Source organism: Pseudophryne corroboree, chromosome 8, assembly GCF_028390025.1.
Source record: "Pseudophryne corroboree isolate aPseCor3 chromosome 8, aPseCor3.hap2, whole genome shotgun sequence".
In the NCBI taxonomy this organism is placed as follows: domain Eukaryota; kingdom Metazoa; phylum Chordata; class Amphibia; order Anura; family Myobatrachidae; genus Pseudophryne; species Pseudophryne corroboree.
This window is the reverse complement of record NC_086451.1, coordinates 293,417,701-293,445,228: the sequence shown is the minus strand read 5'-3', so window position 1 is coordinate 293,445,228 and position 27,528 is coordinate 293,417,701. Positions and strand designations below refer to the sequence as shown.

Below are 27,528 nucleotides of genomic sequence, written 5' to 3'. Positions count from 1 at the left end.
CCTGGTTTTAGGAGGTTCCTGACCAGATCGGATAACTCCTTGGCTTTTTCCTCTGGAAGGAAAACCTTTTTCTGAACCGTGTCCAGAATCATTCCTAGGAACAGCAGACGAGTTGTCGGGATTAAATGGGATTTTGGAATATTCAGAATCCACCCGTGTTGTCTTAGCACCTCTTGAGATAGTGCTAAAGCTGTCTCCAGCTGTTCTCTGGACCTTGCCCTTATTAGGAGATCGTCCAAGTATGGGATAACTAATACGCCTTTTCTTCGAAGAAGAATCATCATCTCGGCCATTACCTTGGTAAAGACCCGAGGCGCCGTGGACAATCCGAACGGCAGCGTCTGAAACTGATAGTGACAGTTTTGAACAATGAACCTGAGGTACCCCTGGTGTGCGGGGTAAATCGGAACGTGTAGATACGCATCCTTGATGTCCAAGGATACCATAAAGTCCCCTTCTTCCAGGTTCGCTATCACTGCTCTGAGTGACTCCATCTTGAACTTGAACTTTTTTATGTAGAGGTTCAAGGACTTCAGATTTAGAATAGGCCTTACCGAGCCATCCGGCTTCGGTACCACAAATAGAGTGGAATAATACCCCTTTCCTTGTTGTAATAGGGGTACTTTGACTATCACCTGCTGAGCGTACAGCTTGTGAATGGCTTCCAACACCCTCTCCCTTTCGGAAGAGACGGTTGGTAAGGCAGACTTCAGGAAACGATGAGGAGGATCCGTCTCTAATTCCAACCTGTACCCCTGAGATATTATCTGCAGGATCCAGGGGTCTACCTGCGAGTGAGCCCACTGCGCGCTGTAATTTTTGAGACGGCCCCCCACTGTCCCCGAGTCCGCTTGAGAGGCCCCAGCGTCATGCTGAGGTTTTTGCAGGAGCCGGGGAGGGCTTCTGTTCCTGGGAAGGAGCTGCCTGTTGGTGTCTCTTCCCTCTTCCTCTGCCTCGTGGCAGGTACGACAAGCCCTTTGCTCTCTTATTTTTGTAGGAGCGAAAAGGCTGCGGTTGAAAGGTCGGTGCCTTTCTCTGTTGGGGAGTGACTTGAGGTAAAAAAGTGGATTTCCCGGCAGTAGCCGTGGCCACCAAGTCTGATAGACCAACTCCAAATAACTCCTCCCCTTTATACGGCAAAACCTCCATGTGACGTTTTGAATCCGCATCGCCTGTCCACTGTCGTGTCCATAAGGCTCTTCTGGCTGAAATGGACATAGCACTCACCCGAGATGCCAGTGTGCAAATATCCCTCTGTGCATCACGCATATAGATAAATGCATCCTTTATTTGTTCTAACGACAGTAAAACATTGTCCCTATCTAGGGTATCAATATTTTCAATCAGGGATTCTGACCAAACTACTCCAGCACTGCACATCCAGGCAGTTGCTATAGCTGGTCGTAGTATAACACCTGCATGTGTGTATATATTCTTTTGAATAACTTCCATCTTTCTATCTGATGGATCCTTAAGTGCGGCCGTCTCAGGAGAGGGTAACGCCACTTGTTTGGATAAGCGTGTGAGCGCCTTGTCCACCTTAGGGGGTGTTTCCCAGCGCGCCCTAACCTCTGGCGGGAAAGGGTATAATGCCAATAACTTTTTTGAAATTATCAACTTTTTATCAGGAGCAACCCACGCTTCATCACACACGTCATTTAATTCTTCTGATTCAGGAAAAACTGTTTGTAGTTTTTTCACACCATACATAATACCCTGTTTTACGGTATCTGTAGTATCAGCTAAATGTAACGTCTCCTTCATTGCCAAAATCATATAACGTGTGGCCCTACTGGAAAATACGTTTGAATTTCTACCGTCGTCACTGGAATCAGTGCCCGTGTCTGGGTCTGTGTCGACCGACTGAGGCAAAGGGCGTTTTACAGCCCCTGACGGTGTTTGAGGCGCCTGGACAGGCATTAATTGATTGTCCGGCCGCCTCATGTCCTCAACTGACTGTTTAAGGGAAGATAAACCATCACGTAATTCCACAAATAAAGGCATCCATTCTGGTGTCGACCCCCTGGGGGGTGACATCTGCATATTTGGCAATTGCTCCGCCTCCACACCAATATCGTCCTCATACATGTCGACACCACGTACCGACACACACCGCAAACTCACAGGGAATGCTCTAATGAAGACAGGACCCACTAGCCCTTTTGGGGAGACAGAGGGAGAGTCTGCCAGCACACACCACAAAGCGCTATATATACAAGGGATATCCTTATATTAAGTGCTCCCTTATAGCTGCTTTAATATATATATATATATAGCCATTAATGTGCCCCCCCTCTCTGTTTTACCCTGTTTCTGTAGTGCAGTGCAGGGGAGAGACCTGGGAGCCGTTCTGACCAGCGGAGCTGTGACAGAAAATGGCGCCGTGTGCTGAGGAGATAGGCCCCGCCCCTTTTTCGGCGGGTTCTTCTCCCGCTATTTTTCCAGTCAGGCAGGGGTTAAATATCTCCATATAGCCCCTATGGGCTATATGTGAGGTATTTTTAGCCTTGTATAAGGTTTATATTTGCCTCTCAGAGCGCCCCCCCCCAGCGCTCTGCACCCTCAGTGACTGCCCAGTGAAGTGTGCTGAGAGGAAAATGGCGCACAGCTGCAGTGCTGTGCGCTACCTTATGAAGACTGAGGAGTCTTCAGCCGCCGGTTTCCGGACCTCTTCACGCTTCAGCATCTGCAAGGGGGTCGGCGGCGCGGCTCCGGGACCGGACTCCACGGCTGGGCCTGTGTTCGATCCCTCTGGAGCTAATGGTGTCCAGTAGCCAAGCAGCAAATCCACTCTGCATGCAGGTGAGTTTACTACTTTCCCCCTAAGTCCCACGTTGCAGTGATCCTGTTGCCAGCAGGACTCACTGTAAAGAAAAAAACCTAAACTAAACTTTCTCTAAGCAGCTCTTTAGGAGAGCCACCTAGATTGCACCCTTCTCGTTCGGGCACAAAATCTAACTGGAGTCTGGAGGAGGGTCATAGGGGGAGGAGCCAGTGCACACCACCTGACCTAGTAAAGCTTTACTTTTTTGTGCCCTGTCTCCTGCGGAGCCGCTATTCCCCATGGTCCTTTCAGGAACCCCAGCATCCACTTAGGACGATAGAGAAATGGCGGAAAAACGCAGCTGACCCGCCTCCTCCCCCCCAGTAACCGCCTCTGCCTGTCAATCAGGCAGAGGCGATCGCAGGTCTAAGACAGCCGTCAGCTGTCTGCCATGCACCGGCGCACTGCGGCGCCGGCGTATGCGCACTTCAGACCTGATCGCTGCTGTGCGAATAAGCACAGCAGTGATCAGGTCTGAATTAGCCCCAATGATAGCCTCAACACCTTGCAACAGAGTACCCTCCCCTACCTCTATATCACCTTACCTTCCTCCATTTCTGACCTTTCATTATCAGTCAGAATGCAGGATATGAGCCAAAGAACGTTTTTTGCGGACAAATGGTAGAGGACTGAGACGCTGGTCTGAGTACTGAGTCCTTTTGCATAAACTCGGTCATAGACTGTCTTAAGTATTGTGTCTCCCTCTCATTACAAGATAATTTAGCAGAAATGGTGGAAATCATCCCCTGAATGGAGTCCAGCCATGCTGGCTCCGTCCCACTAGCCTGAGAAGGGATACTACACTGAGTACACACTAGTGAACCCCCCTGGAGAAGATGATACATGATACACACTCTTTGCCTGACATACTGCAGTAGTAACAGCACACGCACAGGAAAAGGTTAAGAGCACAATTAACCCACAAAGAGCCCTTCCTGTGAGACACAGAGAGAGGATATAACCAGCACACGGCACCCTTATCGCTAAAGCCAAGTTTAGCCGGGTCGCAGACTAAGTACCTAGATTAGAGATTTAGTACACTAGTATATGTAGTTCCCCCTGCTACGACCCCCTGGTACCGCTGAGGTAATCTGGAGGCTCTCCGGAGTAGCTGCGCGTCCCTGCAGTCAGCGTCTGTGTTAGCTGCAGTAGGGTAAAATGGCGCCTGTGAGCTGCTGGATCCGCTCATAGTGAAGCCTCGCCCCTTCAATGGCGTGCGGTCTTCCCGCTCTTCTTTATACTGGCATTATGTGTCTAAGTGCATAAAATGGAGTAAGCCCCCTTTTAAGCTGCAATGCCAGTCTGGGTACTGTGTACACATACTGTGTACTAAGTCTGGAAACTCAGGGCCTAATTCAGACCTGGTTGCACGTAGGCTATTTTTTGCACTGCTGCGACCAGGTAATCGCCGCCCACAGGGGAGGGGAGATTTGCTGTGCAGGGCTGCAAACAAAGGTTTGTGCAGTCTCTGCACAGCTCAGGACTTACTCAGCTGCTGCGATGAACCAGGACGGAGCTGACGTCAGGATCCCTCCCTGGAAACGTCCGGGCACGCCTGCGTTTGCATGGGCACTCCCTGAAAACGATCACTTGACACCCACGAACGTCAATCTTCTAGCGCGCGCCAGTGCGATTGCTTTCTGTGTTAGGTACATCGCTCCCTGGCGGCAGGCGACGCCAGGGAGTGACGCGCCTGCGTATTGCGACCCATGCGCAGGCGCACTTCAGACCTGATCTCACCGCTGTGAAAAACGGCAACATGTGATCAGGTCTGAATGACTCCCACAGTCCGCCCTGCTAGAAGCTGTGCGTCTCCGTAACTTAATGCCACGATAATGGCCGGCGACCCGCTAACCGGGACGCCGGCTTAGTATTCTCCACTCTTTTGTCTTCTAGCTCTGTTAGGGGAGGCGGCGTGCTGTGGGAATGTACGCTCGCCGTGGTGGGGCTTGTGAACAGTTCCCTCAGGAGCCAGCGTCCTGTCATCGAGGAACGGGACCATTAACCATGAGAGGGGTTGGGCTATTCCCCCTTCCCTAAGTCCCACGAAGCAGGCAGCTGGTGCCATCCAGTCCTGCCTGAAAATAACAAACAGAAAATAAATGCAGAGAACTCTTCAGGAGCTTCCAGAGAAGTGACCGGCTCCTCCGGGAACATTTTCTAAACTGAGTCTGGTAGGAGGGTCATAGAGGGAGGAGCCAGCACACGTTATCAAACTTTTATAGTGCCCATGGCTCAAAGTGGACCCATCTATACCCCATGGCACTAAAAGGATCCCCAGTATCCCCTAGGACGTAAGAGAAATATAGTCTATTTACGTGGCAAGTACACCGCACACTGTGTGTACTGTGTGTACCGAACACTGTGTCACATTATGGACATGCGCCCCTGATTTAGCATACCTCTTACAATCATGTGACATCATGTCAAGATATCATTTTCATAACTGATTTGAATGAGAAGATTGGAGTCCTTGTACTAGCTCTTAGCCCCAGACTGCAAACAAACACTAGGGACGGCCTTCATAAGGTAAACCAACAATGGTACATAGCCAGATCAAAGGGTGGGGGTGCGCAGGGCATACTGTACCCCGGCCGAAACACAATGACATCACTAGCTTTCCCTCATATGCAGCAGAACTAGGCAGCCAGAATGTGAGCAGGACAGTATGCAGTGCAGGCAGAGACACAGTAGTATCAGACAACCAGAGGGGAGTCAGGAAGGGAAGTGAGCTGTTTGTGACACAGGGAACCCAGCTTCTCCTGCCCACCTGGGTGTCTGGGTCCTGTGTTATAAAATAGTTGTCTTTTAGGAGGAGCTATAAACAGTACTCAAGAATAATTCAACTATTACTTTAAATCTAATATACTATTAGTTTAACTTTAATATACACAATCCATATTTCCCAACATGACCCATTCCAGGAAGGACAAAATACCTGGTCTTCCTTCTTAAGTCATGACTGCAATCACCTGTGTTGAAATATCTTTCTTTATCAATCAAATAGTTCAACACAGGTGACACCAGAGAAGTCCAGGTAGAGAGCATTTTGTGCAACTTGGAACGGGTCATGTTGGGAGCTATGCACAAATAATATATCCACCGGGGCCCCCCTGTCTTAAGTGCCCCGGGCACCCCAAGGCTTAATCCGTCCCTGCAATGGTGCCATTGGTTTTTAGTATTAATGGCAGTAAACCAAAAATAGAAAGCCAATCAGGAAAGGGGCGAGGCTTAAGGCCCATACACACTTGACGATAAAATGAACGACGTCGTTCATTTCAGCCCTCATCAACGACGTCGCTCATTATATCGTCAAGTGTGTATGCATCCGACGACCACCGATGCGCGGCCCCGCGGGACGTTAATGACCCTCGCTTATCTGTGGAGCATGTATGCTCAATTTCCACTATGGTCGTTACCGACCAGAGACGTCGTTGAATGTGTATGGTGTGAAAGACCAACGACCAACGACCAAGCCACTGTTCACCAGCCCTGAGCCCAGCTCATTATTTTAATAAACTGTTCAGCTTGGATGCTTCAACGATGAATGGTCTATGGTCTTTGGTCTTTCGTCTTTGGTCTTTCGTCTTTCGTCGTTGGTAGTGTGTATGCTCATGTCGTTTGCTCAGCTGTTCAAGGGAACTTCAAGGGAAGTCGTTAACGACGGTCGTTAACGACGTGTGCATCGTCAAGTGTGTATGGGCCTTTAGAGGCGCATCAGACAGGTGGCACTAAGTTTTGTGCCCCTGCATCGGCTAAAATACAAAAAAATAAGATTTTACTCACCGGTAAATCTATTTCTCGTAGTCCGTAGTGGATGCTGGGAACTCCGTAAGGACCATGGGGAATAGACGGGCTCCGCAGGAGACTGGGCACTCTATAAGAAAGATTTGGTACTATCTGGTGTGCACTGGCTCCTCCCTCTATGCCCCTCCTCCAGACCTCAGTTAGGATACTGTGCCCGGAAGAGCTGACACAATAAGGAAGGATGTTGAATCCCGGGTAAGACTCATACCAGCCACACCAATCACACCGTATAACTCGTGATACTATACCCAGTTAACAGTATGAAATACAACTGAGCCTCTCAACAGATGGCTCAACAATAACCCTTTAGTTAGTCAATAACTATATACAAGTATTGCAGACAATCCGCACTTGGGATGGGCGCCCAGCATCCACTACGGACTACGAGAAATAGATTTACCGGTGAGTAAAATCTTATTTTCTCTGACGTCCTAGTGGATGCTGGGAACTCCGTAAGGACCATGGGGATTATACCAAAGCTCCCAAACGGGCGGGAGAGTGCGGATGACTCTGCAGCACCGAATGAGAGAACTCAAGGTCCTCCTCAGCCAGGATATCAAATTTGTAGAATTTAGCAAACGTGTTTGCCCCTGACCAAGTTGCAGCTCGGCAAAGTTGTAAAGCCGAGACTCCTCGGGCAGCCGCCCAAGATGAGCCCACCTTCCTCGTGGAATGGGCTTTTACTGATTTTGGATGCGGTAATCCAGCCGCAGAATGCGCCAGCTGAATTGTGCTACAAATCCAGCGAGCAATAGTCTGCTTAGAAGCAAGAGCACTTATTTTATTGGGTGCATACAGGATAAAAAGCGAGTCAGTTTTCCTGACTCCAGCCGTCCTGGAAACATACGTTTTCAAGGCCCTGACTACGTCCAGTAACTTGGAATCCTCCAAGTCCCTAGTAGCCGCAGGCACCACAATAGGTTGGTTCAAGTGAAAAGCTGATACCACCTTAGGGAGAAACTGGGGACGAGTCCTCAATTCTGCCCTATCCATATGGAAAATCAGATAAGGGCTTTTACATGACAAAGCCGCCAATTCTGACACACGCCTGGCCGAAGCCAAGGCCAATAACATGACCACTTTCCACGTGAGATATTTCAGATCCACAGTTTTAAGTGGTTCAAACCAATGTGATTTTAGGAAACTCAACACCACATTGAGATCCCAAGGTGCCACAGGAGGCACGAAAGGGGGCTGAATATGAAGCACTCCCTTTACAAAAGTCTGAACTTCAGGCAGTGAAGCCAGTTCTTTCTGGAAGAAAATCGACAGAGCCGAAATCTGGACCTTAATGGAACCCAATTTTAGGCCCATAGTCACTCCTGACTGTAGGAAGTGCAGAAAACGACCCAGCTGAAATTCCTCTGTAGGGGCCTTCCTGGCCTCACACCACGCAACATATTTCCGCCAAATACGGTGATAATGGTTTGCGGTTACTTCTTTCCTGGCTTTTATGAGCGTAGGAATGACTTCCTCCGGAATGCCCTTTTCCTTTAGGATCCGGAATTCAACCGCCATGCCGTCAAACGCAGCCGCGGTAAGTCTTGGAACAGACAGGGCCCCTGCTGTAGCAGATCCTGTCTGAGCGGTAGAGGCCATAGGTCCTCTGATATCATTTCTTGAAGTTCTGGGTACCAAGCTCTTCTTGGCCAATCCGGAACCACGAGTATCGTTCTTACTCCCCGCCTTCTTATTATTCTCAATACCTTTGGTATGAGAGGCAGAGGAGGGAACACATAAACCGACTGGTACACCCACGGTGTCACTAGCGCGTCCACAGCTATCGCCTGAGGGTCCCTTGACCTGGCGCAATATCTCTTTAGCTTTTTGTTGAGGCGGGACGCCATCATGTCCACCTGTGGCCTTTCCCAACGGTTTACCAACAGTAGGAAGACTTCTGGATGAAGTCCCCACTCTCCCGGGTGTAGGTCGTGTCTGCTGAGGAAGTCTGCTTCCCAGTTGTCCACTCCCGGAATGAACACTGCCGACAGTGCTATTATGTGATTTTCCGCCCATCGGAGAATCCTTGTGGCTTCTGCCATCGCCATCCTGCTTCTTGTGCCGCCCTGTCGGTTTACATGGGCGACTGCCGTGATGTTGTCTGACTGGATCAGTACCGGCTGGTTTTGAAGCAGGGGTTTTGCCTGACTTAGGGCATTGTAAATGGCCCTTAGTTCCAGAATATTTATGTGCAGGGAAGTCTCCTGACTTGACCATAGTCCTTGGAAGTTTCTTCCCTGTGTGACTGCTCCCCAGCCTCGAAGGCTGGCATCCGTGGTCACCAGGACCTAGTCCTGTATGCCGAATCTGCGGCCCTCTAGAAGATGAGCACTCTGCAGCCACCACAGTAGAGACACCCTGGTCCTTGGAGACAGGGTTATCAGTTGATGCATCTGAAGATGCGATCCCGACCACTTGTCCAAGAGGTCCCACTGGAAGGTCCTTGCATGGAACCTGCCGAATGGAATTGCTTCGTATGAAGCCACCATTTTTCCCAGGACTCGTGTGCAGTGATGCACCGATACCCGTTTTGGTTTTAGGAGGTCTCTGACTAGAGATGACAGCTCCTTAGCTTTCTCCTGCGGGAGAAATACTTTTTTCTGTTCTCTGTCCAAAATCATCCCCAGGAACAGTAAGCGAGTGGAAGGAACCAGTTGTGACTTTGGAATGTTTAGAATCCAGCCATGCTGTTGTAGCACTTCCCGAGATAGTGCTACTCCGACCAGTAACTGCTCCCTGGACCTCGCCTTTATAAGGAGATCGTCCAAGTACGGGATAATTAAAACTCCCTTTTTTCGAAGGAGTATCATCATTTCTGCCATTACCTTGGTAAACACCCTCGGTGCCGTGGACAGTCCAAACGGTAGTGTCTGGAATTGGTAATGGCAATCCTGTACCACAAATCTGAGGAATTTTTTAATGTATTTTTTATGTATGTGTTCAAGGATTTCAAATTTAAAATGGGTCTCACCGAACCATCCGGTTTCGGTACCACAAACAGTGTGGAATAGTAACCCCGTCCTTGTTGAAGTAGGGGTACCTTGACTATCACCTGCTGGGAATACAGCTTGTGAATGGCCTCTAGCACAGCCTCCCTGCCCGGGGGAGTTGTCGGTAAGGCCGATTTGAGGAAACGGCGGGGGGGAGGCGCCTCGAATTCCAGCTTGTACCCCTGAGATACTATTTGAAGGATCCAGGGATCCACCCGTGAGCGAACCCACTGATCGCTGAAATTTTTGAGGCGGCCCCCCACCGTACCTGGCTCCGCCTGTGGAGCCCCACCGTCATGCGGCAGATTTGGAAGAAGCGGGGGAGGACTTTTGGTCCTGGGAACCTGCTGCGCGTTGCAGCTTTTTCCCCCTTCCTCTGCCTCTAGACAGAAAGGACCCGCCTTTTCCCCGCCTGTTTTTCTGGGGTCGAAAGGACTGTACCTGGTAATACGGCGCTTTCTTAGGCTGTGAGGGGACATGGGGCAAAAATGCTGACTTCCCAGCTGTAGCTGTGGAAACAAGGTCTGAAAGACCATCCCCGAACAACTCCTCACCCTTATAAGGCAAAACTTCCATGTGCCTTTTAGAATCTGCATCTCCTGTCCACTGCCGAGTCCATAAGCCTCTCCTAGCAGAAATGGACAATGCACTTATTCTAGATGCCAGCCGGCAGATCTCCCTCTGTGCATCTCTCATGTACAAGACTGAGTCTTTTATATGCTCTACGGTTAGCAATATAGTGTCCCTGTCTAGGGTGTCAATATTTTCCGACAGGGAATCTGACCAAGCAGCAGCAGCACTGCACATCCACGCTGAAGCAATAGCTGGTCTCAGTATAACACCAGTGTGTGTATATATAGACTTTAGGATAGCCTCCTGCTTTCTATCAGCAGGTTCCTTTAGGGCGGCCGTATCCGGAGACTGTAGTGCCACCTTTTTAGACAAACGTGTGAGCGCTTTATCCACCCTAGGGGGAGTTTCCCAACGTGACCTATCCTCTGGCGAGAAAGGGAACGCCATTAGTAATTTTTTTGAAATCACCAATTTTTTATCGGGGAAAGCCCACGCTTCTTCACACACTTCATTTAATTCTTCAGATGGGGGAAAAACTATAGGTAGTTTTTTCTCCCCAAACATAATACCCTTTTTTGAGGTACCTGGGTTTATATCAGAAAGGTGTAATACCTCTTTCATTGCCTCAATCATGCAACGAATGGCCCTAGTGGACATTAAATTTGACTCATCGTCGTCGACACTGGTATCAGTATCCGTGTCGACATCTGTGTCTGCCATCTGAGGTAGCGGGCGCTTTAGAGCCCCTGATGGCCTTTGAGTCGTCTGGGCAGGCACGAGCTGAGAAGCCGGCTGTCCCGCATTTGGCATGTCGTCAAATTTTTTATGTAAGGAGTCGACACTTGTACGTAATTCCTTCCATAAATCCATCCACTCAGGTGTCTGCCCCGCAGGGGGTGACATCACATTTACAGGCATCTGCTCCGCCTCCACATAAGTCTCCTCATCAAACATGTCGACACAGCCGTACCGACACACCGCACACACACAGGGAATGCTCTTAAAGGAGACAGGACCCCACAAAAGCCCTTTGGGGAGACAGAGAGAGAGTATGCCAGCACACACCAGAGCGCTATAATAATGCAGGGACTAACTGAATTATGACCCTTTATAGCTGCTTATAGTATTAAACTGCGCCTAAATTTAGTGCCCCCCTCTCTTTTTTACCCTTTCTGTAGTGTAGACTGCAGGGGAGAGTCAGGGAGCTTCCTTCCAGCGGAACTGTGAGGGAAAAATGGCGCCAGTGTGCTGAGGGAGATGGCTCCGCCCCTTTTTCGGCGGACTTTTCTCCCGCTATTTTCTGTATTCTGGCAGGGGTAATTACCACATATATAGCCTCTGGGGCTATATATTGTGGTTATTTTGCCAGCCAAGGTGTTTTTATTGCTGCTCAGGGCGCCCCCCCCCAGCGCCCTGCACCCTCAGTGACCGGAGTGTGAAGTGTGTAATGAGGAGCAATGGCGCACAGCTGCAGTGCTGTGCGCTACCTTGGTGAAGACTGAAGTCTTCTGCCGCCGATTTTCCGGACCATCTTCATGCTTCTGGCTCTGTAAGGGGGACGGCGGCGCGGCTCCGGGAACGAACACCAAGGACGGGTCCTGCGATCGATCCCTCTGGAGCTAATGGTGTCCAGTAGCCTAAGAAGCCCAAGCTAGCTGCAAGCAGGTAGGTTCGCTTCTTCTCCCCTTAGTCCCTCGTTGCAGTGAGCCTGTTGCCAGCAAAATAAAAAACCTAAATTAAACTTTCTTTCTAGGAGCTCAGGAGAGCCCCTAGTGTGCATCCAGCTCAGCCGGGCACAGAAATCTAACTGAGGTCTGGAGGAGGGGCATAGAGGGAGGAGCCAGTGCACACCAGATAGTACCAAATCTTTCTTATAGAGTGCCCAGTCTCCTGCGGAGCCCGTCTATTCCCTATGGTCCTTACGGAGTTCCCAGCATCCACTAGGACGTCAGAGAAAACATTGCTGCACCTCTGTCATCATGGGAGTAGAACCATCAGATCTATGCCATCGATGGTAAAACCATCAACCATTGGTGGAAAACTATTGATGATTACTAACCATCGATGGCTAATGGCCATCCTTAACTAACGCATTACTCTTCCACTACAGACTTTAAGAGAAAAAACTACACTCTATTGCGATATACACTTGCTTGATCCATAAAAACTACTGCTTGCTTCCCACTGAGTGTCGGAAGCAGTTAAACAGACATACTGTATGAAGCAATGCTTATTTTTATGTTAATATTGCGGACAGCAAAGTAATCATTCTGTATTTAACATTCATAGCAGTAAAACTATTATTTCTTTATTAACAGTATGCATTGTACCACAAAGAATTCCTAGTGTACGTGAGTACACCTGGCCAATAAAGCGGATTCTGATTATATAGCACACATATATTCCACATTGTTTTACAGAGAAAATGTAGTCATTCTCATCAATTCCTGTCCCACCGGAGCTTACAACTGATTGTATATTCCCTACAACACGTATACTAGGGTTACATTTTTGTCAAAAGACAAATGATTTACCAGTATGTTTTTAGATTGTGGGAGGAAAGCAGAACCCATGCAAACACAGAGGAAACATACAAAGTCAACAGAGTCTTGGTGGGAATCAAAACCAAGACTTCAGTGTTGTGAGGCAGCAATGCTAACTATTAAACCAACCATGCTGTTCACCTTTATAGCTGCACATTGCTTTCTATGAAAACAAGCAGTTCACCAAAATCTTCCACAGCAGTCTTGCATCCCTGTACTGTGCAGCTGGGAGAACGTGCACCTTTCACTCTGAAACTCCTAGCTTGTTGCTTCCATTCTCCTCCCACACATCATTACACTGCATCTGTAATTGTCAGCTCTGCCCACACTAACACAAGCTTATAGGTCACAGCTTCCTACAAGATCACCATTTGTATCTCCTGAAATACTCTGTAAAACTGTGAGTATTCTAATGATCCAACTGGTTGTTCTATCCCCGACCACTTTAAAACTGGTAACACATCTACTGTATGTGCAGAAGAAGAATGCTGACCAAAAACAAAGACGGTGTAGCTTTCTGTACACTGCATTAAAACAATAACAGCACAATCACCGTGCAAACAAGAAAATATTGTGCTTATAAGAAGTTACCTGCATGAAAATGTATACTCAATAAAGAATGTTTATTGCCATAAATTCTGAGAATATAAATAGTTATAACTATGCATATAACTCCATGATAATGATGAAGAGGGGTATAAAAAACAAACACAAACTCTAATAAAATCCAAAAGAGCATGAAAGGAATTATGAGGAAGCCGTCTGGTACAGGGAAACACCTTAGCTTGTGTCCACTGAGCCTGGTTCCAACTCCATGTAGCCATGATTACTCTTATTGCTGAAATATTGGAACATCGGTTTCATCCTTTCAGGCTAAATACAGGTGCCTGACCATGTGCCTAAGATGTATAAATCCCAACTGCTGGGATCCCGGTGGTCGAAATACCGATGCCGGAATCCCGACACTCTGAATCCCGACCTCGAGTGCAGCCCACGCTTTGGGCTCGGTGGCGAGTGATATTTCCCCTCGGGTGGTGGCGTGGACCACCACCCGAGTGGTGGTCGGGATTTTGACCGCCGACATTTTCCCTGCTGTCGGGATTTCGACCGCCGGGAAATAAATTGCGTCCCGCAGCAGGGAAGTTTCCATTTCTCCTGATATCCTATCCTCCCCTTTTCATGGACTGTGGGCCAGGTTACCGGTTGTACGCTATGTTTATGTTTTCGCAATTGAGTGATTATCAGTAAACTGTGCATGCGTCACTGCAGCATTGCGCATGTGCAGCAATTGATTTGCAATCATACTCGCAGTGAGGATTCATATGCAAGTGATTGAGAAGGATCGGACATTTTGTGGGCGATTAGGACAAGTGATGGACCATTTTTGGTGCATGAACTATGATCCTGTATGCAGGAGTCATGTCTGTGGTGTCTTAGTTGTGGCGGCCATTCTGAGTGACCACAGACTTAGTTGAGGAGTCATTGTTTTCTGAGTCTGCGTTGATGCTGTGAATGTGTATGCAGTTGTGGGCAGCTGCGACGGCTCTGGTGGATGTCTCTTTACAAATCCTAGCAGCTGTTCAGTCGGCACATTTACACACATCCTCTGAGTCATAAGTAGCATTTGCGTCTGCACTAGTGTACAACTATGGGGGGTATCCAATTACCCGCGGCCAATAACTGCAGGTAATTGTATTGACAGGGGCTATCCTATTAGCCCTGACGCGGTACGCTTCTTCCCCCAATGCCGGCACTTATCAGGGATTATGCTTCAGGTGGCATAATCTGTGATATGCGGGCTGCCGAAGCCGCGATAACATATGGCCGATAACACAGGCGTTTGCATCACTGCAATGCAATCGCGTTTCCCGGCCCGCACACGTGCACAATGGGCCCTGTACATGCGCACTGACTCGGTAATCGGCATAATGTGATGCGATCGCTGCTGAATAAGGCCCTTTATTACAGTTTCAGGTTTTTTTTATATCTCTATTTACTATTATGATGGCGTTATATGGATATTTTGACTATGTTTATACTTAGAATTTTATGGCAATAAATATTCTTTATTGAGTATACAGTATCACATGGGTATTTTTTTTTGTCAGCACAGTATTTTCTTGTTTGCTCAGTGATTGCGCCATTAATGTTGTTTTTATCCTTCCGTTTTCTCTGGTGATACAGGTGACTATCCTGTATCTGATTATAGATTTGTTAATTTACATTATTCACTAATTATGTATTTTATATCTGTGTGCAAATATTCCTTCATTTTGAAAACGATACACTTATAGGCCTGACACACGTCACTGACAGTGCCAGCGGAATGTCTTCTGTAATGAACCTGCTTCCAGCATCTGCCTCTCCCACTCATTAAACTGTCAATGCTTTGAGGATTTCCTTTGTTTCAATGCTTGAGTCAGCAATAACAAGACAAGATCCCACAGGGGAATCCTCAAGACATATCTATATTCTCTTGATGAGATGCTTCACATAATAATCTTTGTAATGACATGATCATTGGCTCCACCAGTCATAACAGACCACTAGAACATTTACCATAGTTCTTTATGATGGACCAAAGTTCCTGAATTTCCTAAGCACATTATTCATAAGCATGACAAGTCTAATACCAAACAAGCTACTGTTTACGGTTTAGTGAGTATGTGGTGTATTTACATCCCTGCCAGCTTCTCTCTCTGCTGTTCTCAGTGTTTTTAAATCAACTGCATAAATATGTTTCGAGATCAACACTAAATATACATATTGGCTGTCTCACACTACCTTAATACCTGCTTTACCCTGCCAAGAAACACTGTACAGGCAAATAAATAATAAAGAGTGTGTCTTCTATCAGATGATGCAGTATCCAATGCCAAATAGGGATGGGGCATAACGGAAACCGGCAGAGTGAGCAGATGCAGGACTGAGAGTGATACTTGCAAACTAAGAATTACTGGCCTGCTATTACCAGAATTATACTGCAATCATATGATGCTGGCAATTACCTTAATAAGTCCTAGTCATACGAGTCCTGATCATATACTGTGTAATCTCTTATCATGTATACAACACAGTACAGATATGTCCTCCTACAATCGTTGCTGCAGTCACGTTATACAGCCCTTCTACTAACGCCTAGTCGTGAGTGTATTTACTGGAAATCACTGTAGCGTAGCATTTCGTATGCAGATACAGCCCACAGAATATAGGCATGCCGCATATCATTTTAATCAGAAGAGTCTGCTTGTGCGTCTTATCTGCATAGTGATATATGTGAATAAGACTCATTTGTCAGCAAAAAAAGATGCCCGACATTTGCACGGAAACTGCTGGCTCATTTATGCCAGGATTCTAGTGGTCAGTGCTGGCAACAGAAATCTTGGGGCCCAGTACACTGATATATCTGGGGCTTCCCCTCAACCCCCCACCTTTACCGTCAACCCCTAACTTCACCCTAGACCCCCGCACAACCCCTCCCTCGACACACACACACATATATATATATATATTTAGATTTATTAAGAGGCTATATAGGATACACACATCTGCCCCCCCCCCCCCCACCCCACAGTAGTGCTCCTCCCAGTGGAAGGCTTGGCTGGGTAGCAGGGATTAATGTGGCAAGGGGGAATGCTTTGGATCCACCCTGCCATGTAGTATTGGATGTGGCTGCATGCTGTATTTGCCGATTGTGCAACCCCATCATTCATATAAACAAAACTAGAACTCAGAACTGTTCCTATTGGGCTATGGAGGAATAGTATGTAGGAGGGCAGAAGGACGTATATAACGGTGATGTAACATCACTGTAGCAGGGGCTACTACTGCTGCGTCTATTCAGTACTGGGTATCTAGTAAGGATGTAGACATGTTCTGAATGTCGACAGACAGAATGTAGACATAGTCAAAAGGTCAACATGTTAAATGCTGACACCCACAAATGTCAACATGTTCATTGTTTCCATTTTACATGTTGACAGGCGGAATGTCGATAGTACATATTAGTGTTATATTTAAGCTTAGGGTTAGGCCCTAAATATTAAAAAAAAAAATGGTATGTCAGCATAATGAGCGTGTTGACATCAGTTAGTTGTCTGTCGCAGATGAGAGGAAATTATTTATTTATTGATTTTATTTATTATCAGTTTCTTATATAGCGCAGCATATTTCGTCCAAATGATGGACATAAGTAGCATGCACGGAAATAGCTGCCACTCAGCATCAGCTGCCTTTAGGCTACTGTGCTTTATGGTGACTGTGGGGTCTACTTACTAAGCCTTGGATGGAGATAAAATGGGCGGAGATTAAGTACCAGCCAATCAGGTCCTAGCAGTGATAAGAGCGGAGAAGGGAGCCAGTAGAGAAGTTGCCCCTGGCAACCAATCAGCTGCTCTGTATACTTTTATAGTAAGCAAATTATATTACATCAATGCTGATTGGTTACCATGGCCAACTTCTCCACTGGCTCACTTCTCCACTGTTTTCACTTAGTACTTCTCCCCCACAGCTTATAACATGGCAGTTAGGAGCCATTTGGTTGGGACTTTATCTCCATCCAAGGCTTAGTAATTAGCCCTCTGAGTCACTGTTAGCAACACACTGGGGGGGGGGGGGGGTATCCAATTACAGGTGAAGATACATTGTCTGTTTTTTCCAATTTTTCCTGATGTTTCACTATTTATTTATTTTTACAGGCTATCCAATTTGGTCACCTGTAAAAAAATACAGTGTCTCCCGAAAACACACAGGTTCAGTGAAGCCTGTGTGTTTTCGGTAGAAACAGTCCCGTTTTCAGGTGAAAACGGCGCTGTTTCCAGGGATTTGGTTTTGCCTGCCTGAGGCAGGTGAAACAAGATCCTCGATCAGCGGTGAAGTGAGCGACCTGACTAGATTGTGCACAATCTAGAACCGGCGATAACGACGTGCGGGGCCGCAAATCTCGTCAGATTGCTTAGAAATTAAGCACAGAGCTCTCCGTGTGTACCCCCCTTAAGTGTGAAATAACAGAAGTGTAAGCAGCATAAGGTTTGAGGGAAATGGGCCTGAAATCAAAGGTACTTTGCGTGTATATGCCCATATGCAGTGTGAGCTGGACATCTCTAGCTGTATGCTTGGTGTCCCAGCTGTCATCATTATAATCAGTAGGCACTTGCACCAGCCCTGTCCTTGGTGCAACAGTTACACCTACAAATAGGAACAATTATTTTGCCACACAACTGTGCATGGCCTGCAATTCAGTCAGAGCGCCTTCACTAAACATTGCCTGTGTGAGAACGCCCAATTACAGGCTAGTCACACCCATTCTGTAACAAGTGAGAACATGAGTGACATGTGTAAGACTCTGCATCGCTCATACCTGTGTACGTTTGGTTCCGGAGCAAGACCAGTGCAAAAACACTTGAGCTATCCTGTGCAAACGGACATGCTCTGCATCAGCCCCACAGCGGTGACACCACTGACTGCAGAGGCCGATCACACCGGGCATGGCGTTGTGTAAGGTCAGTTGTTGATCTCTAATACCTACAGCATGCAGCAACTCATCTCACACTGTGACTATACTGTACCTAGCTTGTCTATTATTTCTCCATGCAGCACAGAGGGAAACCAGATGAAAACAAGCAGCAGGCTTGGCACACTCACCCTTGGCCGATCTTTTCGAACCTTGTATATTTCTTTTTAGGATCACCCACACTTACAATGCTTCCTGCAGGGCACAACATGTGTAACATTACTATATAAAGTAAAATAGCAGCGTACAGATAATAAAATGCTCCAGAACACAGGACTCTTATGTACCATGTAAGAATCAGACACCAATAGATAACAAACATAAGAGGTTATAAAGAAACATCAACATCTGATAAAGACACGTCAAATATGATATCTCTCTAATTCCCATCTATGTTATACAGTAGGGTGAATAATACACCAACACAGCGTGTATGAGATGTTTCTAATTTTATATCTGATCAAATCAAACTACAAATGACGGCAGTGCAAATGTGACTGATTAATGTAACCAAAGTGACCAACAATAGTTCAACATGTGGACTTCAACACAGCTTTCATACCCAAGGCAATATGATCCCACCAGAAAGACTGACCCTTATTTGGGATAATGGCTGGAACTGTAAGGGTTGGCAGTAGGGAGGCCAATCCCGGGATCGGGGGGATCCCGGGATTTAGGCCCAAAAATGCCGGGATTTGTATCCCGGGATTGGAGCCTCCAATCCCGGGATTCACGGGATTGCATTGCGCATGTGCAACGCAGCAGCGAGGGAGGGTTGGTGTAACTAACACTTACTATTAGGCGGGCGGCAGTATTAGGCGGGCGGCAGCCATGTACATAGACCGCGCCGGCATTTCAAATGTAGCGCCGGCCGCCAGCCAATCACAGCTGGTGGACCGGCGGCCAATCAGGGAAGCGGCCGCAGCGGCTCCTGATTGGTTGCCGGACTGTCCGTTCTGACTGGCTGACGGCTAGCACTACAATTTGAAAGTCCTCCGGCGCGCTCAGCGCGTCTTGTCCATGGCTGCCGCCTGCCACCCGACTAATAGTAAGTGTAGTTTTTCTGACACCAACCCTCCCTCACTGTGGTGCTCGCTTCAGCCTCCCTCCCGCTCCGCTTCCTACACCCTCCAGCGCTGCTCCCTAGTCCCTACACTACACCCACCTTCCAGCGCTGCTCCCTAGTACCTACACTACACCCACCAGCGCTGCTCCCTAGTCCCTACACTACACCCACCCTCCAGCGCTGCTCCCTACCGCCTCCGTGCTCCCTACACTCTTTTCCACTGCCCCCACTCCCACTCTCCCTGCTCCCTACTGCAATCCCGGGATTGAGCGTTTTTCAATCCCGAATCCCGGGATTGAAAAAACGGCCCGGGATTGGCCTCCCTAGTTGGCAGTAACTAAAAGCATTGCAGTCACGTTGTGTTATCTAGACAATCAGACCAATGAAATTAGGACATCTACAGATGTGTCCTCTTACAGTACATCCCTGCTGCAGTCATGTTAAACAGCCCTTCGGTCACGACATGCTGTGGCATGAATAGGTAGCTCTGAGCATCTTTATTTGTGACTTTTACCATTTAAATATGCGAATAGGACGCACAAGCAGCTTATGCCGATTAAAATGATATGCAGCATGCCTATATTCTATGTGTGACTGCGGCTGTATCTGCATATGAAATGCTATGTTACAGTGTTTTCCTGGAAATCACTGTAACGTAGCATTTCATATGCGGATACAGCCACAGTTGCAAACAGAATATACTCATGCCACATAATTTTAATCAGCATAAGCTACTTGTGTGTCCTATTTGCATAGTGATCTGAATAAGACGCATTTTCGGCAAAAAAAAGATGCCCGATGTTAGCAGAGTTGCATGGCGTATTGCTGCAAGATGTATGAGGACACATCTGTAATTGCCTCCATAATATACTGACTATAGTGCAAAGGATACCTATTTAACGTGGCTAGTTAGGAAAAATATCCTGCTCAAAAAATATGCGAACACTCCCTTCTCTTGCTATCAACGGCGTAACCCAATTGTCAGCGTCTGGTAAGGGGAAGGGCAATTATTTTCTGGAGGAAGAGTCAAGTTAATGTAATTGTAAAAGCTGCTCTGAAGATGTTTATTGCCCCACATGCTACATGTAAATTGGTTACATGGAAAACTAAAATATGATGAAATGGTCTTCTATCCATGTGATGGAAATACAGGTTAAGGTTTGAGAAGGTGAGAGGCAGAAGAAATCGTGTTATCCAGGCGTAAAATGAGCAATACTACCGTTGCTATTTCTTCTGTCTGCTCTATGAGCACCAATACAGTGATTCTCTGCTCTGTATATACTGAATAAGATTGTGTTATAATTGTGTTATAATCCCACTTGTCATGCAATGATCTGACCCTTGCTCTGGATGTAAGGTTAGTAAGCTCGGATATTTCTGTTATCTACAAGAAGTACATTTACCATGAAAAGGCAAAATAATGTTCAAATTCTGAAAAAGAAACATACTTAGTTTCTCAAGGATTTCTTCATCTGTCATCTTTGATTTTTTGCGTTGCCGGTCGGTATTCCGGTACAAAGTGCTCGTGCTTGAGTTTTCTGGCTGTGTGGTTACGGGAGAAGTAGAGGCCTCTTTAGCTGGTAGAGAAACAGCTACTGGTTCAATGACAGATCGAGTATAAATCTGCAGAAAAGACAAATATTACAATTATTCATCCAAAAATCAGTAGTCTTAACCCCAGTTCCATGGATGGGGTGCAGCAGGTCTGTGAACCTTTTCCCAAAAATGTATGTGATGAGGACTGATTGATACTGGGATGAATTAATGTACTAGAACATTTCTAAATAACACACTTGAACTAGTATTAGCAGAAACTTAAATCTGAACTAATAAATGTAGGTTCCTTCTTAACACGCGCTCATTGGCATTTACCACTGATTAGTATTTGTGTTAAGATTAATATGCTACGGTGAATCCTCAACCCACAGGTATACTGTAGCATAAATTACCCACTGGATCATTCGTTTCATTGTCATAACTATTCTGCTGAAGATTTTAATTCCTCCTTTGCCTATATGGTAGCAGGATGTACCTTCATGGTCTTTTAATGATAGTGCAGACTAAATATTTATGATGGTGTCTATATATTATATTGATAGAATATTGTTTGGGTCGCTTACCGATTTTGTATGTTCAGGACGTGGGGCAATCACAGGTGGGGGCTCATCCTCCTCCTCTTCCTCTTCTTCATCCTCCTCCTCTGAAACAGGAGGAGCCAGGGGAGGCTCTGATGCAGTCTTTGTGTTCTGGAAAAGTAGGGAGATAGTAAAGAGGTCAGTATATTGTTCTATATTTGCTTCTGGCTATGACTGCGCAAACATAGCAGTAATAACACAGCTACCGCACTACGGGGGTTATTCACAGCTGTTAGCAAACCAAAAAAGCACACTAATGGGCAAAACCATGTTGCACTGTAGGTGGGGCAGATGTAACATGTGAGAGAGATTTAAATTTGGGTGGGTTATATTGTTTCTGTGCAGGGTAAATACTGACTGCTCTATTTTTACACTGAAATTTAGATTTGAGTTTGACCCCCCCCCCCCAAATCAAATCTAACTCTCTCTGCACGTGTTACATCTGCCCCACCTGCAGTGCACATGGTAGTGGCCATAAGCATGCTTTTTTTATTTGCTAACAACTCTGAATAAGCCTCTACATTAAACTATTTAACTGCATGCAAGGGGAAAGGTGCATGACAAACTATTGTGTAAGTTACTGTGTGCCATGTAGTGTAAGGTACCGCAAATAAAACCAACAACTTTATTGCATTTACGGTCATTGTTATCAGATTGGTATATAGGTTGAGTATCCCTTATCCAAAATCTCACACTTATGGTTCCCCTACTGAGAAAATGACACACACACACACACACACACACACACACACACACACACACACACACACACACACACAAAATTTCTTCCGGCACTCCATAAAATCAATAGCCGGCTCCGGTGCCCTCCTCTGGGGTGCAATCCCCAACAGCATAAATGTCCAATGCAACAGGCGGCACTCAGAGACTTGTACTCAGCTGTGAAAATGCATAAATACCCCGTAGGGTGTGCTTTATTGTGACGTTTCGGGGACTACTCCCCTTCTTCTTCAGAAGAAGAAGGGGAGAAATCCCCGAAACGTCACAATAAAGCACACCCTACGGGGTATTTATGCATTTTCACAGCTGAGTACAAGTCTTTGAGTGCCGCCTGTTGCATTGGACATTTATATATATATATATATATATATATATATATATATATATAATATATCTATATAATATATCTATATATACACATAATATATAATATATAAGTCATTATCTCAGTAGGGGACCCAAAAATGTGATATTTCTGTAATACTCTCATTAAAGTAAAATCTGATCAACTTTGTCTCATGTCCAGTGATGGGGGTCATTCCAAGTTGATCATTCGCTAGCTACTTTTAGAAGCCGTGCAAACGCATAGTCGCCGCCCACGGGGGAGTGTATTTTCGCTTTGCAAGTGTGCGAACGACTGTGCAGCCGAGCGGGTACAAACACATTTTGTGCAGAACAAGACCAGCACTGTAGTTACTTATAAAAAAAGGGGGTTGTTAAGAACTGCGCTATTCCGTCCTACCGCCTTGCAAACTAGTGGCTGCTATGAACTGTTAGTGGGTGCACTACACAGACCCACTATTAGGGAGCATGTATAAGTGGTGTATAATTCAGCGCTCACCAGGTTTGCATTGGTCAATAAATATTAAATATATTGTGACTTAAATACCATATAAAATATATATATATATATATATATATAAGATGACAAATCGATTTAAATGTCTAAAAAGTAATTTATTTGTAAAAAGAATAGATTGTGACAATTAAAAAGGGCTCAATTAATACCGGTATTGTATACACACACATAACATAAGGACAAGACAAACATAAAAACATAAAACCAATCCCTGTGGGCACACTTGTTTCGCGATTTACCCCACTGGGAAATAGATTCCTCTGAGTTATGGCAAAGTCTCAGTAAGTTGCACTGATATTTAGAAGGTGCTGGTGTCCAGTCTGTGTTCATGCAACACAGTATATAGATGCAGGGATTTAACAGCAGTGTGATAGGTCAGGATCTCTCCTACCGTTTTTAAAGCACAGTCCTGTAATTTTTACCCTGTAGTGATGAGTGTTGTGATATACTTGCTGAAAGGTGCAGCGCTGGTACTGTCTGCCGGCAGACTCCCGTCCCTCTGGCTCCGTTGCTTCTCACTTCCGGGCGCTGTACGGAGCGGGATCGATTCTTTCCGCGATCTACGCGTTTCACCTAGTAAGGCTTCGTCAGGATTGCAGAATGATCGATTTCCAGCCCAACGCTGTTTTATAGCGCTCCTATGCTAACAGTTTACTTCCGCCCTCAAATGTAAAGGCGGTAGCAGCTTCTTCACTCATTTCTCTTATAGATTAATTGGTAAATTTATAGGACACACAAACAGCACAACACATAAACACATATATAATAGTTATCTGTCACAATATCATTATCGTTTGTAATCCTTGGTATCTAGTCACTTCCGCCCTCAGGTTGAATGGTGATCCTGGCTTCCTTGCCCTTATTGTGTATTACAGATTTGTTTATAGTGTTTGATTGGCATGCATTAAGTTTTCCCAAGATAGCAACTTTGATTTATAGCGTGTTGCTTCTAATAAAAATGAAGAAAAGCAAGAAAATAATTCTAATCATAATTATGCACTACTAGATATCCAGTCATATATATCTGGTAATCTTCAATGATGTATTCATGCATAAGAATTTAGATCCAAATTGGCCCATATACCCGACTGACTATAATAGAATTAACAACACCAGATGATAATTAATTTAAAGTAACATTTATTTATATATCACGTAGTCCCTATTGACAAATATTGATGTTATATGATGTTCTATGAAAAAGGGGGGGGGGGGTGTAGAGAGGCAGGGGATTAACATATACTGCAGGTGTGATTTTCTGTGTGGAATGTATGATTTTCTTGATGGCATCTATATTACTAAAAAAGGCTTTGTCATGACTTAAGTCATTTTTGTCATTTCAGGAAGGGTATAATTTCCATTATACCCTTCCTGAAATGACAAAAATTACTTAAGACATGACAAAGCCTTTTTTAGTCATTATACACTTTGAAATATAGATGCCATCAAGAAAATCATACATTCCACACAGAAAATCACACCTGCAGTATATGTTAATCCCCTGCCTCTCTACACCCCCCCCCCCCCCCTTTTTCATAGAACATCATATAACATCAATATTTGTCAATAGGGACTACGTGATATATAAATAAATGTTACTTTAAATTAATTATCATCTGGTGTTGTTAATTCTATTATAGTCAGTCGGGTATATGGGCCGATTTGGATCTAAATTCTTATGCATGAATACATCATTGAAGATTACCAGATATATATGACTGGATATCTAGTAGTGCATAATTATGATTAGAATTATTTTCTTGCTTTTCTTCATTTTTATTAGAAGCAACACGCTATAAATCAAAGTTGCTATCTTGGGAAAACTTAATGCATGCCAATCAAACACTATAAACAAATCTGTAATACACAATAAGGGCAAGGAAGCCAGGATCACCATTCAACCTGAGGGCGGAAGTGACTAGATACCAAGGATTACAAACGATAATGATATTGTGACAGATAACTATTATATATGTGTTTATGTGTTGTGCTGTTTGTGTGTCCTATAAATTTACCAATTAATCTATAAGAGAAATGAGTGAAGAAGCTGCTACCGCCTTTACATTTGAGGGCGGAAGTAAACTGTTACCATAGGAGCGCTAAAAAACAGCGTTGGGCTGGAAATCGATCATTCCTCAATCCTGACGAAGCCTTACTAGGTGAAACGCGTAGATCGCGGAAAGAATCGATCCCGCTCCGTACAGCGCCCGGAAGTGAGAAGCAACGGAGCAAGAGGGACGGGAGTCTGCCGGCAGACAGTACCAGCGCTGCACCTTTCAGCAAGTATATCACAACACTCATCACTACAGGGTAAAAATTACAGGACTGTGCTTTAAAAACGGTAGGAGAGATCCTGACCTATCACACTGCTGTTAAATCCCTGCATCTATATACTGTGTTGCATGAACACAGACTGGACACCAGCACCTTCTAAATATCAGTGCAACTTACTGAGACTTTGCCATAACTCAGAGGAATCTATTTCCCAGTGGGGTAAATCGCGAAACAAGTGTGCCCACAGGGATTGGTTTTATGTTTTTATGTTTGTCTTGTCCTATATGTTATGTGTGTGGATACAATACCGGTATTAATTGAGCCCTTTTTAAATTGTCACAATCTATTCTTTTTACAAATAAATTACTTTTTAGACATTTAAATCGATTTGTCATCTTATATATATATATATATATTTTTTTTTTTTTATATGGTATTTAAGTCACAATATATTTAATATTTATTGACCAATGCAAACCTGGTGAGCGCTGAACTATACACCATTTATACTGTAGTTACTTATTCTGTGTGATAATTGCAGTGACGAAGGTCCAGGAATTGACGTCAGATACCCGCCCTGCAAACGCCTGGACACGACTGCGTTTTTCCAAACACTCCCAGAAAACTGTCAGTTGACACCCATAAACTCCCACTTCCTATCAATCTCCTTGCGATCGGCTGTGCGAATGGAATTTGGCATTGCGCCCCATGCGCATGCAAAGTTTTGCCATTTTTTTAAATGATCGCTACGCAGCGAACATCGGCAGCTAGCGATCAACTCGGAATGACCCCCAATGTGTCTAGCGCCTTGTGAACTAATAGGATGAACATGTTTCAGCTCACAAAATGGCCATAGCTACCGCACCCCCATTCTCCCTCGTAGGAGCAGCACATGTATATATGTGTTTTGTTTTTCACAAAATGGCTGCCTCCACAGTGTGTAGGCCAAAGCTACACTTTCAGTTATATACTGCATTTTATACAAAGCAGCTTAGGAAACAATATAATTTGAGACTTTTACATGTAGCTAACTCATTCATGTTGTACTGGTTTTGCCCTGGATGGTCAGTTTTTCAACATTTTGGCAATAAAATAGGACGTTTCTACTTTTAGTGTGGTAAGAGGACTTCTATCTATGGTTTTGTGGCTCAATGCACCTTTTTACTTACCTGCACTGGTCCTTTAGAGTTTTATTCTGGGTCTAATATCACTGGGCTGAGAGTTTGCAATACTATTTTGCACCAGGATGTTATAATTTTGGAGCAACCAACTAAGTGCCATTTTTCCCTTTTCTCAACATTTAACTTGTGCAAAATATATACAAATATATGTAGTCCGCTCTAAAACATGTTCATTCTGTTTGTATGAATGAACACAAAGAGCAAAAGGAATGTTCTTTGTACGCAATAATATTTGGGACTGCCACAAGAGTTACTGCTGCACCTCTTTGTGAGTTCTCTCAGAAATGTTACATCTTCACTTAGTTTCTATTTCACGCCATGTCACTAAATAGTGACAATACAATAACGACTTGCTTATGGTGTGGTAGCTCCCATGACATCCTGAAGTCCTCTATCACATTTCTTAATCAAGTTGGGGATAGAATTGCATGTAAACCATATATTTCATCTGAGAGGATTGCTTTTCTTGGCGTTTCGGTTCATGAGCGAGATGGGTCAGATGCATCATCGCTTGGAGAGTTATAATATGGAGAGTGAAAAAGCACCAGCCAATCAGCTTCTAACTGCCATTTTTCAAACACAGCTTGTGACATGGCAGTTTGGATCTGATTGGCTGGTACTTTTCTTTCTCCATGTTGTCACTCTCCAAGCGATGATGCATCTAAATATATATACAGTATTTAAAACAAACCAAAAAACCTGACAGATTTAAGCGCTGTCAAACACGTCAAGAGAAGCATCCCTTTCATTCAGAGTCTTAGAGTATGTAACAACTGTAGCAAGGAACGAGAGAGAATTATAATATGTAAAGATAGTTGATACTTGTTGGGAGAGAGTATACCCAAAGTGGGCATTGGAGGAAACTTTCTTATGCATTATTACCACAATGCCAGAATTAGCCCATTTGCACAAAAAGGTAATTGTAATAGTAAGAATGTATTACAGGTTGAGTATCCCATATCCAAATATTCCGAAATACGGACTTTTTTGTGTGAGAGTGAGATAGTGAAACCTTTTGTTTTCTGA

General features: G+C 45.2%; 1 protein-coding gene across 9 annotated transcripts in view; it reads right to left on the bottom strand.

Moving 5' to 3' along the window:
• Positions 1–27,528, bottom strand: part of PAK3 (p21 (RAC1) activated kinase 3) — a 385,994-nt gene that overhangs the window by 39,466 nt on the left and 319,000 nt on the right. For all 9 annotated transcript variants that reach the window (XM_063937312.1, XM_063937315.1, XM_063937311.1 and 6 more), the window contains 3 exons: positions 21,436–21,561; positions 20,764–20,938; positions 18,381–18,444 (listed from right to left, as the gene is read on the bottom strand). In XM_063937312.1, coding sequence (XP_063793382.1) covers positions 18,381–18,444; positions 20,764–20,938; positions 21,436–21,561 — 365 coding nt within the window. The remainder of the gene's footprint in view (positions 1–18,380; positions 18,445–20,763; positions 20,939–21,435; positions 21,562–27,528) is intronic.